This window comes from Porites lutea, chromosome 1, assembly GCF_958299795.1.
Source record: "Porites lutea chromosome 1, jaPorLute2.1, whole genome shotgun sequence".
Lineage (NCBI taxonomy): Eukaryota > Metazoa > Cnidaria > Anthozoa > Scleractinia > Poritidae > Porites > Porites lutea.
The window spans coordinates 42,841,224-42,856,207 of NC_133201.1; the positions used below are offsets into that span (position 1 = coordinate 42,841,224).

The 14,984-nt window shown below is 37.1% G+C and overlaps 1 protein-coding gene across 1 annotated transcript in view; it reads left to right on the plus strand.

The window, feature by feature from the left end:
* LOC140951639 (hemicentin-1-like) overlaps window positions 1–9,428 on the plus strand; it is a 38,009-nt gene extending 28,581 nt beyond the window's left edge. Inside the window, exons 11-13 of the mRNA XM_073400940.1 lie at window positions 6,034–6,461; window positions 8,011–8,182; window positions 9,009–9,428. Of these exons, the coding sequence (XP_073257041.1) occupies window positions 6,034–6,461; window positions 8,011–8,166 (584 nt within the window). The 3' untranslated portion in view covers window positions 8,167–8,182; window positions 9,009–9,428. The remainder of the gene's footprint in view (window positions 1–6,033; window positions 6,462–8,010; window positions 8,183–9,008) is intronic.
* The last annotated feature ends 5,556 nt before the right edge of the window (window positions 9,429–14,984 follow it).

A 14,984-nucleotide genomic window follows, 5' to 3' on the forward strand; every position in this document is an offset into this window, starting at 1 on the left:
TGTTATGTTATTTTAACCGTCCTTTAAAGTTTTAAGCAGTTATTTTTGTGTTTCTCTTAATTTAACGGGCGTTTTGTAATTTCCTAATTTGGCTGAATTTCGTGACACAGCTCCTTTAAGTTAAATGGTAAAAAGGTGTACGATTGTAATGATGCAAATCAATATTAATATGCTGTCAATATTAAAAATTTACTTGAATACAGTCCGGCTTACGCCGAAAAAACAGCAAGTAATGAATTTTTCTACCTTGACACATGAAGATCAGCAGAAGAGCGGGAATTTAAAGTTACTGGTACAAATCAGTTAGCCAAAAGACGAGCAGCTTACAATAAAGGTTTTTCCCTTCGGAAAGCACTTCTGGGTTCCTCATCCACAGTAAACACTGAAATACCTCTGAACCGAAAATTTTAGAAGACGAGCTATTGCCCAATACAAGGGTTGAAATGAATTTTGAAATTGAGTCAGATGGTAATCTAATTTGGCAAGCCGGGGCTGATTGGAGGGTGGTTATCACCAGAATGTAATTGTACGTTCCGCGGATAACTTTTAATAGTGAAGGCCGATCATCCTACATGAGCCAATTTCTTAAAACGCACAAGTGGACTTATTTGAGAGAAAATATTGAAAGATCAAATAGCCGGCAGAGAGCTAGGCATTTCAGAATCTCAACTGGTATCTCAAAGCCCAGGCGCGTTTGCGTATTTATAATCAAAGATGCAAACATCGATGCCCAGACGGCTAATCCATTCTTGTATAATACATTCTCGGTCTCAACTGACCCAAGGACCTTATCCAATTGTCATCTGGAGGTTGAAAACGGTAACGAATACCCCGAGATTCATTATACACCAACTACTGATATGACCCGTGTTTACAGGGATGTTCTGAAATATGTCCATAATGGTAATGAATAAGGTGAAGGATCATTACTCAATAGAGCTAATTTTAGTACCCTGTTTCCCTTTTTATATTTTGATTTAACAAAACAAAAAATGGACATTAAGGATGGCACCACGAAACTGACATTTAAATACGAGCTATCTGGAACAACGACAACAGCCTATTCTGTTTACGCATTGACTATCTATGAGCAAGATGTTGAACTAATCCAGAAGGATGGCAAAATACTGCTAAGATCGTAAATTAAATACCATTAACATTATGTAACATATAACATATAGAAGATATGACAAAATATTATTCTTATGGAGTTTCACTCAGCAAAGGACAATTTGAAAAACTTTCGCGAGCTTACAATTATAATTCAGCAATAACAATCAGACTTGCCAGAAATGAATTATCTGGTCCAAATGAGTTAATGGTCAGATTAATAAATTGAAAAAAGCAATGAGTCAGGGTACGGGTTCAGATGTTGAAATATCAAAAACAGAAATTAGTAAAGCTATTAAATATGGTGGTAGTTTGCGGGGATCATTAGTCAGTTTAGGAAGCAAGTTATTACCTATGGCCATGCCTCTAGCTAAAAAGGCTATTGCACCGATTGCAACAGGCGGTTTATCCGGCTTAGCCAGTCTAGGTGTGGATAAAATATTCGGAAAGGGTCAACAAGGAGGTTTTCTTATTCCACAGGATAAAATAGCACAATTGATTGCGTACAAGCATTTACTATCCGCAGGTCAGAAAAAGGATTATTCTTAATGCTCTCCAATCAGGAGGTCAATTAGTTATCAAGCCAACGAGAACACAGCAGAATTGGGGTTTTAGGAACACTAATAGCGAGTATAGGAGTCCCTCTGTTGCTAAATGTATTGACAGGAAAAAGGCTCCAAGCCGACAGAACTGGTACCAGTAATACAATGTCAGTATATGTTCCTGGTCAGTACAACTAATGGCCATGGAGTGATTAATCCCTATCCTTATATGTCCCCACCATTTATTAGAACATGGAACAATCCAGTTGGTATGGGAGTAAAAAAAAAAAGAAGAGGACAAGGGCTGCTGCTCGGCAAAAACAGTCCATTTAATTCAATCCCAATTCTAGGGACAATACTATAAAATTCATCAACAAACAATTGTCGAATATTGATTTGTTACACCTGGTCAAACAGCTTGGAATAAAATATTTCAGAAGTATTTACAGCCGCGATAATTTACCAGAAAAAATACTCAGATTGGAAACAGGAATAATTAATTTGGACGATTCAATAGGCAGGGGCAGTCATTGGGTTTGTTATAGAAATATAGATGAACAATTTGTGAATACTTTGATTCGTTTGGATTAATCATGCCTAATGAGATCAAAAATTATCTGATAAGAAGTGGTACAGAAATTGTGTATTCGTCAGATGAAATACAAGAAAGAGATAGTGTTTTGTGCGGTTATTGGTGATTATATTATCTTTTGGAGAGACAAAAAGGTAGATCATTATTAGATGTTATACATAATACCAAATTCAGTATCCCAGATCAAATGATAAATCACAAAGTTTTGATAAACTATTTTAAATTAACGTAATCCATATATATAGAATGTCTGAAAAATTTATGATCCAGCAACTAGGCCAACGGATACTATAGCCATGCAGCATGATGTTGATTATAGTGTCTGTGGAGATAACCGGATAATGAAAGACAATGGGGCCACTGGTTACCTAGAAATCTAACTAATACAAAACAGAAACTCGGACTCGGTTTAAACTGAAAAAGCCGTCGGGTATAAGTTGGCAACAGCAATTGGTGGACGAATTACGTAAGCCCATAAAGCGCAACTTTACTCGGCGGCGCGTCATTGTAAACGGTATCGAAAAAATTTGGTGCTCAGATCTGGTTGAAATGCAACAGTTCAGCAAAGGCAACAAGGGTTATAGATATGTTCTCATGGTATTAGATCTATTCTCCAAATATGGCTGGATTATCCCATTGACGGATAAGAAAGGGGAAACTGTCACAGAAGCATTCAAAACCATCTTCAAAGAGGGGCGTAAGCCACAATATCTTTGGACTTATAAAGGGAAAGAGTATTATAACAAAAATATGAAGGAACTGTTGGAAAGAATGGCATAACACTATACTCAACCGAGAATGAGGAAAAATCTAGTGTTTGTGAAAGATGGAACCGTACAATTAAAACCAAAAAGTGGAAGCAGTTTATTGTCCAGGGTAATACCATACATTTAGACATACTACCGACAATACTGAGCCAGTATAATAACACCAAACACAGTTCCATTAAAATGAAACCTATAGAAGCTAGTAAAAAGAAGAATGAAAGTACCGTGTATTTCAATCTATATGGCGATATGAAGCAATTGTCATCTAAGCCCAAATTCAAGGTTGATGATAAAGTCAGGATAAGTAAGTATAAGGGAAAGGTGTTTGACAAACGCTACACACCTAATTGGACTGAAGAGATATTCCTGGTCGATAAAATCCAATCCACAAATCCAATTAGCAATAGATTAAAGGATCTCAAGAACCAGGAAATACAAGGCAACTTTTATGAGCCTGAATTACTGAAGGCAAAACAGGATGTATTCCGTATTGAAAAAGTCATTCGGAGGGATTATTAGAAGAAACAAGCTCTTTTGAAATAGTTGGGTTATAGTGACGACTTTAATTCCTGGATTCCATTAAGCAGCTTACAAAATTTATCTAACTAATAGTAGTATGGACAGTCATATAAAAAAGTTGGATACTAAGGTCCGGAGTAAGGAAGCCCAGCTCAGTACACTATACACTAAAATTCAAAAATTGGAAGAAGAAATTGCCACATTACACTGCAAGAAATTGGTTGTGAAAAGACCGGGAACAGCTGAGAAGTCATTAACCGGCATCCAAGATGCGATCTAGGAGAAAAAGTAAGGATATTGCTAAGATCCTCGGTTATAGCAAAACAGAAAATGCTATTAAGAGACATGTTTCTGAAGAAAATAAAATACGCCAAATTTGTTGGCACCCCATTTCAGAGGGTCAACAAAATGAGACAGCTTTGTTGAGGTCGTGAAACGAGACCTCAGACCTAGGGTGCTGAAACGGCACCACCATGAGGCCCAAACTATTTTAATTTATCATATATACCATTTTTATTGGCTTGTATGATATATAATTATCTAACCTATATATATGGTATATATGATAGAAAAGAAATATGTCAATCAAGATATAAAAATCGAGTTGACTTCATATATTGATGATAAACAAAACGTTTGGTTCAAGGGTAAAGACATTGCCCTAATTCTCGGATACAGTGACACAGATCAGGCTTTAAGAAAGCATACCGATAATGAAGACCGAAAAAGCTATCCCGTCAAAACGACGGGCCAGGTCAGATGGTATACTTTTATAAATGAATCCGGATTTTATTCCCTTGTTTTGTCCTCAAAGTTAGAAACAGCCAACATTGGGTAACATCACAAGTACTCCCATCTATCAGAAAATTTGGATACAACAAACTTTTCGACAACCCAAATAACAAAATGTCTAAGATTGAAAATGAGACAGATCTACACTGCAAAGTTGTACACCTAATCAGAACCTTTTATCCAAAAGCCCTTATTGTAACAGGACTTGGGGAAAACCAAGACACTCCATCCAAAAGAATTGGTAGTTGGAAAAATGGTTATAAATTGAACTACCACAAAGATTGATATTGAGTTTAAATCTCCAACCAATAATTACCAAATTTCAGATGCTCAAAGAGAGATGAAAAAACGGTATAAGGAAAATTGCTACCAATTCATCTAAGTAATGACTATGATCACAGCTGTAAAGAAGTACATAATTACATGGCTGGTATTCGTGTGCCGTGTAAATACTGTGACAAAGCGTTCCTAAATAAAGAAACACAAAAAACCCATTATAAAATAATCCATCCAATTGAAAAATAATAGAACTATATAATAGTGCCATTAGCCTGAAAGCTAGTTAGTATCTATTTAATACGCCTCAGTCTTAGTTCACCTTAGAGAGGTCCTTTTTACATTCCATAATTATATACAAAATATATATATGGAAGATTATATCCGTCTTTTATCCCGACTGCAGTCTCTTTCTGGAGGCAGTAGTTTAATAACTATATATATTCCTCCAAATGGTAGAGTAAGCCTTTAAAGTAAACAAAAGTTGACCAATGAAATAGGCCTTGTCTCAAACATTAAGTCAAAAGTCGTACAAAAGCACACGAAAACCGCTCTAAAATCAGCATTACAGCAATAAAACCAGCTAAAAGAACCAAGAATTTCATGCTGTGGGTTATTACTACTATCTGGCATCATAAAAAATACTTGTGAAGGATACAAAGGGTCAGTACTCGTTGAGCCTGAGCAAGCAATAGAAAAAGCTGATTATAAATGCGGTAAGAGCTTTTATTTGGATCCTATTTTAAATACTTATAAAAAGAAAATAATTGAAAATCCAATAATTGATAAAATATTGGATATGATTGCAAAAGCAAATATAGACAGGTTGGATTTTGGAATCAAAAAAATAACCAATAACCATTCTTATATTGTATTCACAAATGAGGATAAATATCAAAACTATAAGCCAGATCCTGACTCAAAAACCAAAATAATATATGGTCGCAAACTATTTCAGTATGGTGATGTGGTTTGGCTTAGATATTATTAAAGTCAAACCGCCCAAACGGTTACCAAAATGCTGACTCAGCAAAAAGCATATAGTTTACTCATAGTAGGGAGGGAGAAGAATGGTTCACGCAGAGAGTAGCCGCCGTAGTAGTACTTCGCATACATTGATTCCAAACGTAGAAAGTTAGGTATGTTTATCCTCTTTCTGAAATGCAAATTTGTTTACCCAAACAAAGTAAATTCGCCACCAAGTCGCCAATTTCCTTCATTTTCAATTTGGATCACGTGACATGTCATGTGACCATAATTAAACGATAAGGCACAAGAAAACTTCAAGATTTACTTTTGGGGAAAAATTCATTTTGTCTTAGGTCTCCTAGCGAGAGATATTGCTAATCATTCATATGCTCCGAACAAACCTTTAAACCCAGGCTTTAAACCCCTCGAGTAATTATATATTTTCTTCATTTGTCTCTCGTTGTAGTCCCACCAAACTGCATGGACATAAAACTTAATCTGGCCATTATCTTGGAGGCCTCAAGCGAAATTGGATTGCAGCACTTCCTTGCTGCAAAAGAATTTATTAAAAAGTTGCTGGAGCTGAACGATGTCTCAGCTACGGGAACCCATGTCAGCCTGGTACTTTTCAACAACAGGGCATATGATATTATCACCTTCCAACAACCCAGCTCTCAGAACAGAGATACCTTGAGTATAATACTGCAATTTTTACCGCCCCAACTTGTAATTGCACCGGGTAAACGGCTTGATCTAGCATTAACACACGTCAATGATAATGTATTCAACGCCGTCACAAGCCAAGGACAAGACATTACAGACGTCGCGGTTTTCATAACTGATGGACGAATTATTGACGGAAACAATATAACTGGAACGGTTTCCTCTTTAAAGGTAAGATTATGACGCACGGTCGATTACTACTTAATAAGAAATAGAAGACGAATAAAAATAGTGGCCAATACAATTAAAAAATTATTTACAAAACTCAGAATTAAGTCATTCAAATCCAGTTAAAATCTGAATGTTGTTTTACTAAAAATCAAGTTAAAATAAATCATATGCTACAATAAAGAAAAAGCAGTTAGTTGTATAAAGATAAACTACTATTTGATTAGTAAGTAAGTTTATTTTCATTTTGATCAATATAAGTTACAGCAGCTTAAAACAAATATGTCAAATATACAGAGTAAAGAAAGCTTTAATGGCTTTTTCTATGGCATCCAATGAATGACCTTTGCCATGCACAAAGCATGTAACAAATGTGAGAATTTAAATATCTATTTCATTTTCCAAATCAACATACAAAATTAGTGGTTACCTAAAGCTAATTTAGATTCCAATAATTAGAATTTCTATGGTAGGTCTGATAGTATAAATTTTTTCATCTTTTCCTTCTTTCTACTTTTTGCAACATCCTACAAGAAAAGTAAATGATACGCGTACAGGTACATTTATTTATAGTACTTAGCCGCATACACCTTTACCTAGTCGTCATACGATATGGCCAAGAAAAAGTAAGTCTCTGTATCACTTATTGACGACAATCTTCTCCAGAGAGCAATTGGATAATGGTTTGAAATTCAGTCCAAAGCCTCTGCTGCACAAAAATCCCTTTACCCGATTGATAGTTCACATGACGTCATGACAGCCATGTTGGTGTTCCAAATTAATGAAACGGCGGCCATATTAGTGTTCTAAATAACTCCTGCACGAGATTTATTTAAAAATTCTTTTCTAATGTAAACTCTTTCTTCTGTTCGGATAAATTTGCATGGAAGCATGGCAAGCAGCTATGTAAATTTATTGGAACAAAATAAAGCGTCTAAGAAGAAAAATGAAAGATTTGTAAGGGCCTGTTTACGTAGAGGTGCGGGACCCCAGGTAGGTGAGGTAACCCGCTTAGGTGGGGTAACCCGCCTGTTCATATAATCTCTCATAGTAGACCCGCCGCACGTTACCTCGCCTATCTGGGGTCCCCCACCTCCATGTAACAGGCCCTAACACGACGTTTCGGGGTCCTCATGACTCCATTTTCAAGTGAGATGTGACTAATATTTCAATAGAAAAATACTAGAGATGAGAAGAAATAATTTTACATACTGGTTAAGTAAACACTTTGGCCCGCAGGGAATCGGATTGCACATTTAGTGAAGGCGTGAAGTTCTTAATTAAAAGCATCTTTTGCATTTGTTTGATTGTAATATTATTCACATCTCACTTGATAATGGAGTCAATGAGACCCAAAAGCGTCGCGTTATAAATCTTTCACTTTTCTTCTTAGTTGCTTGTTTTAATAAAACCCTACTATAAAAGAAAGCATGTTCAGAGAAAAAGAGAGTTCAACGCGAGCAGGACTGGTTTGGAACACCAACATGGCGGAAGTGAAATCAAGTAGCAACCTTCAGGCTCAATTAACGAACTATGTTTATTCTATTTTCAGGAGAAGAATATTAAATTGGTGACGGTGAGCTCCGGAACTGATATACGACAGGAAGTGTTGTACGATATTGCAGGGCCCAACATGTGTCTCAGTGTCAGTTTACAGGAAATGGTGGCGAACGTAGAGAAGGTTGCTACCAAAGTTTGTAGTCCTTAAGATAGTAAACTCTCTGGTGAGTAAGTTAGAAAAACAAGGGTTTGTTACATATACGTAAAGCAAATGATGGCGGAGAAATCTTTAAGTCTTGAAAGTAAAACGCGTTCTTTTAGGAAAAAAAATGAAGAATGATTTATTTTACTTGCACCTAACCAAACTATCTTCTTATTTCTTTGCTCTTGTTTGCTCTTTATCGTATGCAAAGTGCTAGAAGTAAAATAATAAAAATAATAATAATTTTATTATAATATTAATAATGATAATGGCAGTGATAATAATAATAGGTAACAAAAAAACAAAAACGAAAAACAAAACAAAACCAAAACAAAGAAAACGGCCGGATGCTTGGACTGGATACGGGTGGGGGTATACTTTATAATTAAAATGGCTGTCCAAATTAGACATTCAAGTACATGCATATAGTTTGCTTTACGAAGCCTGCATGCTGTAAAATATCTATTGTTGTCATGCCAGTCGCACTTTTTGCTTTAGAAGCGGCTCATCCCCGGTATAAGAACCTGAAAAAACTCATGGGTGATGTAAAACAAAGGAAACAAGAAAGTCGACACTATAGAACCTATAAAACGGAAAACAAAAGATGCAAAACAAAGAAAAAAAGGACAGGTTCTTACCGCCAAGGTAAAACATCAAAAGCATTTCTCAGAATTCTAAAGGGTTCTTCTTTACCTCGGTTTCATGGGCTGTTTCATTAAGAACTGTTAAGTTATGCATAACTAGTGGTGAATTCGAGTGTCTTTTGGTCTCAAACATTTTGTCTTTTATTACTTTTCTACAGGGGTAAGATTGCATTAACTGATTGGGGAATTATGTTTCTTTTGCAGCGATTTCAGGTGAAAGGGGAGAATGCTGCATTTACAGGGTCCACTGTCAAGTGAAGAATACAATATCTTAAGAATATATTAATATCCATTTCATATTATTCTCAGAATTCGTAGAAATTTGATAAAAAAAGATGCGTTAAGCAAATCAACAGTTTATGCTTTGTTAGCGAAGTGATCATAACAAGAAGACAGGAGGAGGATCCACCTTGTTAAGTAGTGTATGGGCTCTTCAAGATACAATCCATAGGTTAAGTTCAGGTATATATGGACAGTATATTTATTTATTATGGCCAGAAAATTCGGGATGAAACTTGAATACTACATCGGGACTTGAATGATTATTTTATCTAAGGGAGGGGGGAGGGCGTGAAAAGTCCAGTTAAAAGGGAAAAAAATAAAGAACACCCTGAAATATTTACTTATATAACAACTTACAAAATCGCATTGTTTGGTTGAATAAAGGGCATATAATCATACTCTGTTGTCTTTGCTGTTTTGGAATTCAAAGCTGTGCAGCTGATAGCTTATAGTGAACCATTGTAAATGGACTTGCCCCAATTGCAAACCATAGATCATTCATGAAAATTAAAACGCCAAACATCTTTACAATTGGAGTTGCATTTAACTGGATTTGGTGACACCAAATTGTTATTTTGTGATTATTATCACTTTTTCGTGCATTGTGGCGCATTTTGCGGGCTAAAATGGAGAATTTGGGTTTTGGGCCCGCCCTTCTCAGAGTTCACTTTAACCCTCGCCCAGCGGCTCGGGCTAAACCGAGCCTTAGTCGGGCCCAAAATATATTTATACCCGTGAACGTAAACTCTATTGTTTTATTATACAGAACTCTTTAAAAATCGTGACTGGCACGTGGTGTTTATGGTGTTTGTGGTAAGGAATAGTAGCACCTGCATGAAAGACTGCCGTGCATTTTAAAACAGCTAAAGAGCTTGATATCAGCGCCAATGGTTGGACAGATCCATACTCCACAAGCCCCTTATTTTCCCTTTAGTATCTTCTTTAGTTCATAAGACTCCAAATCAGACTTATCTGAATTATTCCATCGCTAAAAAACGAGTGCCATAACAAAATTTCATTAGCCACTGGCCTGCTCTATTTGTGGTGGGGAGTCGTCATTCAAGAACTTAATTGTTGGAGGTTTGATTTCCAAACAGTATTTTGTCTAATATATTATACCTATTCCACTGGTGATCCATTAGATCACCTAGATATGAACCCGGGCGCCGCTGTTTCTTCAACTGAACTCCATCAAAACTACTAATGGTTGACACTATAGCTGCCCCCGCTCTATATGTTGTCGATCAATAGTATTCTTGTTCTCTGTGGGGCTTTTTGAAATCTGATACCGATTCATATTGAAGATTTTTAAGCATATTCCATTTAAGAGGTGAGATAAAAACTAGAAACGCAAAGTTCAATGCACTGATTCAGGTCGATCTACACAGCTTTAATCAAAACATTCTCAGTTTTGAGAATATTGAATTTAAGTAAATACTAAAACAGTGAATAGCGTTTTTCGCGCGCTCTGATTGGCTACCCAATCAGTGAACTCAATCAGTGAATATCCTGGACTATTAACTGATTCACCTCCAGTTCCTCCGAGCGAGCGACGCCAAACTCGCGTAAGTTGCGAGCTAAATGCCTCCCCGGTTTGTTGCCGCAAATAAGCTTAAAACCAAACTTAATAATCTTTTTTTACAGAATGATTTTAAATACAAAAATAATTCACAACTCCTTTTGAAGAAATTTCCCCTCAAGAGCTAAACAAATGCCTTCAAAAGTTTTACTTGTTGGTAAGAAAAAGCGACGACCATGACCGTTCGGTCATTGCGCGCCAAAATTGTAATCGTTGGCAACAGTAAATTAGTTAAAAATCATCATTATTGTGCTCAATTATCTCACTGTTTTAGTATGGAGTAAAACAATTATTCTCCTCAGTGTCAGTGTCTAGTGTGGGTGACATTTACCTTGCCGCTTCTCGGCCTCTGTAAATTTTCCACCACGAGCCACCACCACTTCGGTGAATAATTGTTATCTAAGCCACAAGAAAAGATTTGATTAGAGGTGGTCATTTCTCGCTATTTCTCTTTCACTTTTATTCCATACAGTTCATTTTATTAGCTTGAGAGTAAGCCTTATAAATTAAAACGTTAATCAATTCACGCTCGAGCGTTCCACTCCTTTTTGTAACTATTAAGACAATACGCCAAGAAAAAAACTTTGAAGAAGAACATCTGCAAGCAGGGAATACTTCAGCACAGAATTTAATTATCTGCGAATTTCTGTAATAGTCCATCTTTCTGCTAGTGATAATTTACCCACTGATTCACTCGTTTGCATCGGGAAACTTGCTTGTTTGTGGACTGAGTCTTTATTCCCCCAAAGAGATCTAGATTTGACAAACCCTGCGTACAAACCGGCCAAAAATCTGCGTTAAAAAGATTTAGGGTTAATTATTTAAACGGAGTTTAGCCCCTGTTAAACAAAACCGCGTTCTAAGCCATTTTCAGTTTGCCCAATGCTTTTACCTTAATACCATTTTTCATGAATAATTTGTTAATATATAGATTTAGCCAGGGCTAAAAGCGAAGCTCTCGATAACATTTATAGTTTGTTCAAACAAAATATAGAATCGTGTAATGCTAAGCGGCGAAGGCATGCAACGCCGGAAAACGGTGAAAAACAACAATAGGTCTAATTAGGAAAAGCAACTTTGCACGTGCAGCACACTTTTTTTGTACATTTCTTTGCCGTTGTTTTGCAAACTACAACGTGAAACTTGCAGAACAACTTAGTTGCACGTTTTATGTCGTACGTGTTCCCGTTCACTTTTTTTCACAGCCGCTCATTTTCACCTTGAATTGGTGGCCGCTAGCATTTCTCATTTTGTCACCGCCGCTACAAGATTTTCATGTTGTTCTTCCAACAAAAAAATGTCTCCGCTTTTTTTATCTCTCGCTCTAAATCCCTGTCGCCCTTTTTCTCGTTGAGCTTCACTGGCCTGCCGCCCACTTTCTCTTTTTCTCTGTCTTTCTCTTGCTCTATATTCCAAATTTGTGGACATGACAATTTATCTAAGCTTAATACTTTAGACAACACAGATACAGAAACAATTTCCGCTTTCCGTTTACGTCTTTATTGACTCTTTTGTTGTCTCTGCTTTACAAGACGCCGGTGGCTATGCGATTTCAACAGGTATGGGTTGCCATACCTGTTGATTGAGTTACCGTAAAATTGCGAAAATACGCCCCTCCATATATAAGCCCCTCCAAAAATAATCCCCCAAAACCGGTAACGCAAGAAACCCACCGTTAAATTGCCCCTCCAAGTATAAGCCTCCAGGGGGCTTGTACTTGGAAAATCGCCCTCAAATACAAAGTAAAACAAAGCCGGCAAAAACGGTAAATTTACTTCCAACTATAAGGCTAGCCCAATCGATTTTGAAACGCAAATTTCCCTCCGTAGATAAGCCCCTCCGAATATAAGCCCCTCAAAAAGGTTCTTTGAAAAATATAAGCCCCCGGGCTTATTTTCGGAATTTTACGGTACTTTACATCGGACAGACGGTCTCTCGGGCGGGCGGTCGGTATACGGTCACGTGATTACCAAATTTTCTCGGATGGGTTTTCTTACCCATGGTGCTCCCCTGGCGCGCTCTCGCGTGCGAGAGCTCCGATATAAAGCATATAGCGTAGTCAGGAAAAGCACTTACTTTCTAAAATCAACCCCTTAAGAAGAAGATCGGGAGGTCCAATCATGATTTCTAAAACCGCGGTCTAAGTTAGACCTGCTTTAAATAACCGACCCTTGCTGTTTTGACGTTTTGCTAATTTTTCCAAATTAATGTGTAGTGGTGGGCTGTTCTGGAACTAAAACGTGTTGCTTGTTGGATTTTTGATGTCAATACAGTTAGATCCATGCATCAAAATTAATTCGACAAATTTTCCGCATTGAAAGCGACTGTCCAAAATTGTCCTCCCGTCTTCCTGCACATCTTAAGATCGTTCTTAAGACGACATTATTGTACACAATTTCGCCTCAAACGAAGGCAAGATAGTCTCCTGGATTTGGATAATATCTATAATTGCTATCCAATTTACTCTCGAGGGTCTAATGTACAGTAATTGCACAAAATTATGTTCCTTTCTTAATCAAACAAAACCTCTATTTGATGTCATGCATCAGGACACAATTTCTGCATGCTGTCTACCCGCGCTACCATCTGCTATTCGGTGAAATACATTACACAAAACCAATGTACGGTACATTGTCTTGAGACAATGAACCGTGTAACGAGAACCGCTGAAGCCCGCCAAATAAAAAGTGTGAGCAAACCTTTAAATGTCGTTTTTAAGCTACTTTCAACCCATAAAGCTGAAACAAACTTGTAGAGATCCATCCCGGCTAAAGCTTTCCTGACATATTCCGTAAAAAACGATCTCGAATTTGTAGATTTTGCCCTGGTCTTCGTGGTGAACCGAGGAAGTTGAGGAAGTTCAGGATATAAGCTTCACATAAGAGGTTTTGATAGTATGATTAAATGAAATGCGTATCGCTCTTAAACCTACCCCTCTAAACAACCATCACGGCGGACTTTTAGAGAATCATGGGATGTAACTTTCGGCTTGATCGCCCAGCGCACGTAAGCAGTCGAACCTCGATATAAAGAAGATTCTCGGTATATTACTGTCAAAATTCTTCGCCACTCTCTGTATAACAACCAAACATTGTTAAAAGCAAACACATTTTGGCTTTCTTCTGGTACTTTGTTATCATGGCTATAGGTTCTGTTGTACTGTACTTTGCACCCAAGAAAAGTGCTCCAGTGAGCATCGAGGTCACTTTTTATCCAATGTTTTAATCCTTCCCTTTGATTCCCTCCTCTAATAATAGTGCATGGTTCAGTTTAGGAACGTGAGTCACATGATGTCGAATAGAAGCAAAGGATATTCTTTCTTTTGACCAGTGCGCTCTCAGGCAATATCAGTCATTTCATGTGAAAAGTCTATTTTAGTTACCCTCGGGTGCCAACAGCATTAACTGGACAATTCTGTCCCTTACTTATTTGGAAAAAACCTCTCGGTACGTGCTATATTGTGCAATGCATAGAGAGACCAATTACTGTAATAATTTCGTCAGCCCGCACCTCATCTGCTATTCCATGCGTAACGGATCATCTAATATGGTACACAAAACATTTTTATTTCATACAGTGTAGCTTACTGAACACACCTTTGTTGACTAACCATGCATGAAAAAGTGATTAGCAGTAAATTTGCTAATAGGTTGCAGGTATGCTCTTATCACTGATTTTAATTTTTCGTTGTCAGCTGCGAGATAAGCCTTCGATTCACGTCATTTTAAAGCAACTTTCAGATTAGTTCAGCCATGACAAAATTTACTTTATTCACACCAGAAAGCGCATAATTTGGTTCAGCAAGCGCGTGGAATAGAGAGCGGGAATTTTAACATGAAAACACAATGCATTGTCTTAAGACAATAGCCCGTGTGCAAGGAATCGACGAAGCCCGCCAAATAAAAATTTCCAGCAAAACAGAATAACTGTCATTTTTCTGCTTTCAACATTTTCAAGTGCAACAGTTATCAAAAATCCAGCCATATTCAAGCCACCTTTTTACATATTGCGAGATGAAAAAGATCGATTTTATATATTTTCTTCCGGTCATCGCTTGACTGGTTTCCTTGCATCAATAAGCAAACCATTCAGACTAATAATTCATTTCCTGTCATTTAATGAACTTAACTATTCAGTACATGGTCCATTCATCGCTAGAGTCCGCCAGAGGAAACCCTCTTTCTACAGGAGCTAAGGAAAGTTCTGCTAAAGTACGATTTTTGAAAATTTAAGATCTTCCAAGCTTTCAGGCTTATCGAGCATAAAGGAGGAAAACAATTTTCAGTGAATGCGGTAAGATGCATAATTTCTGAAATCTC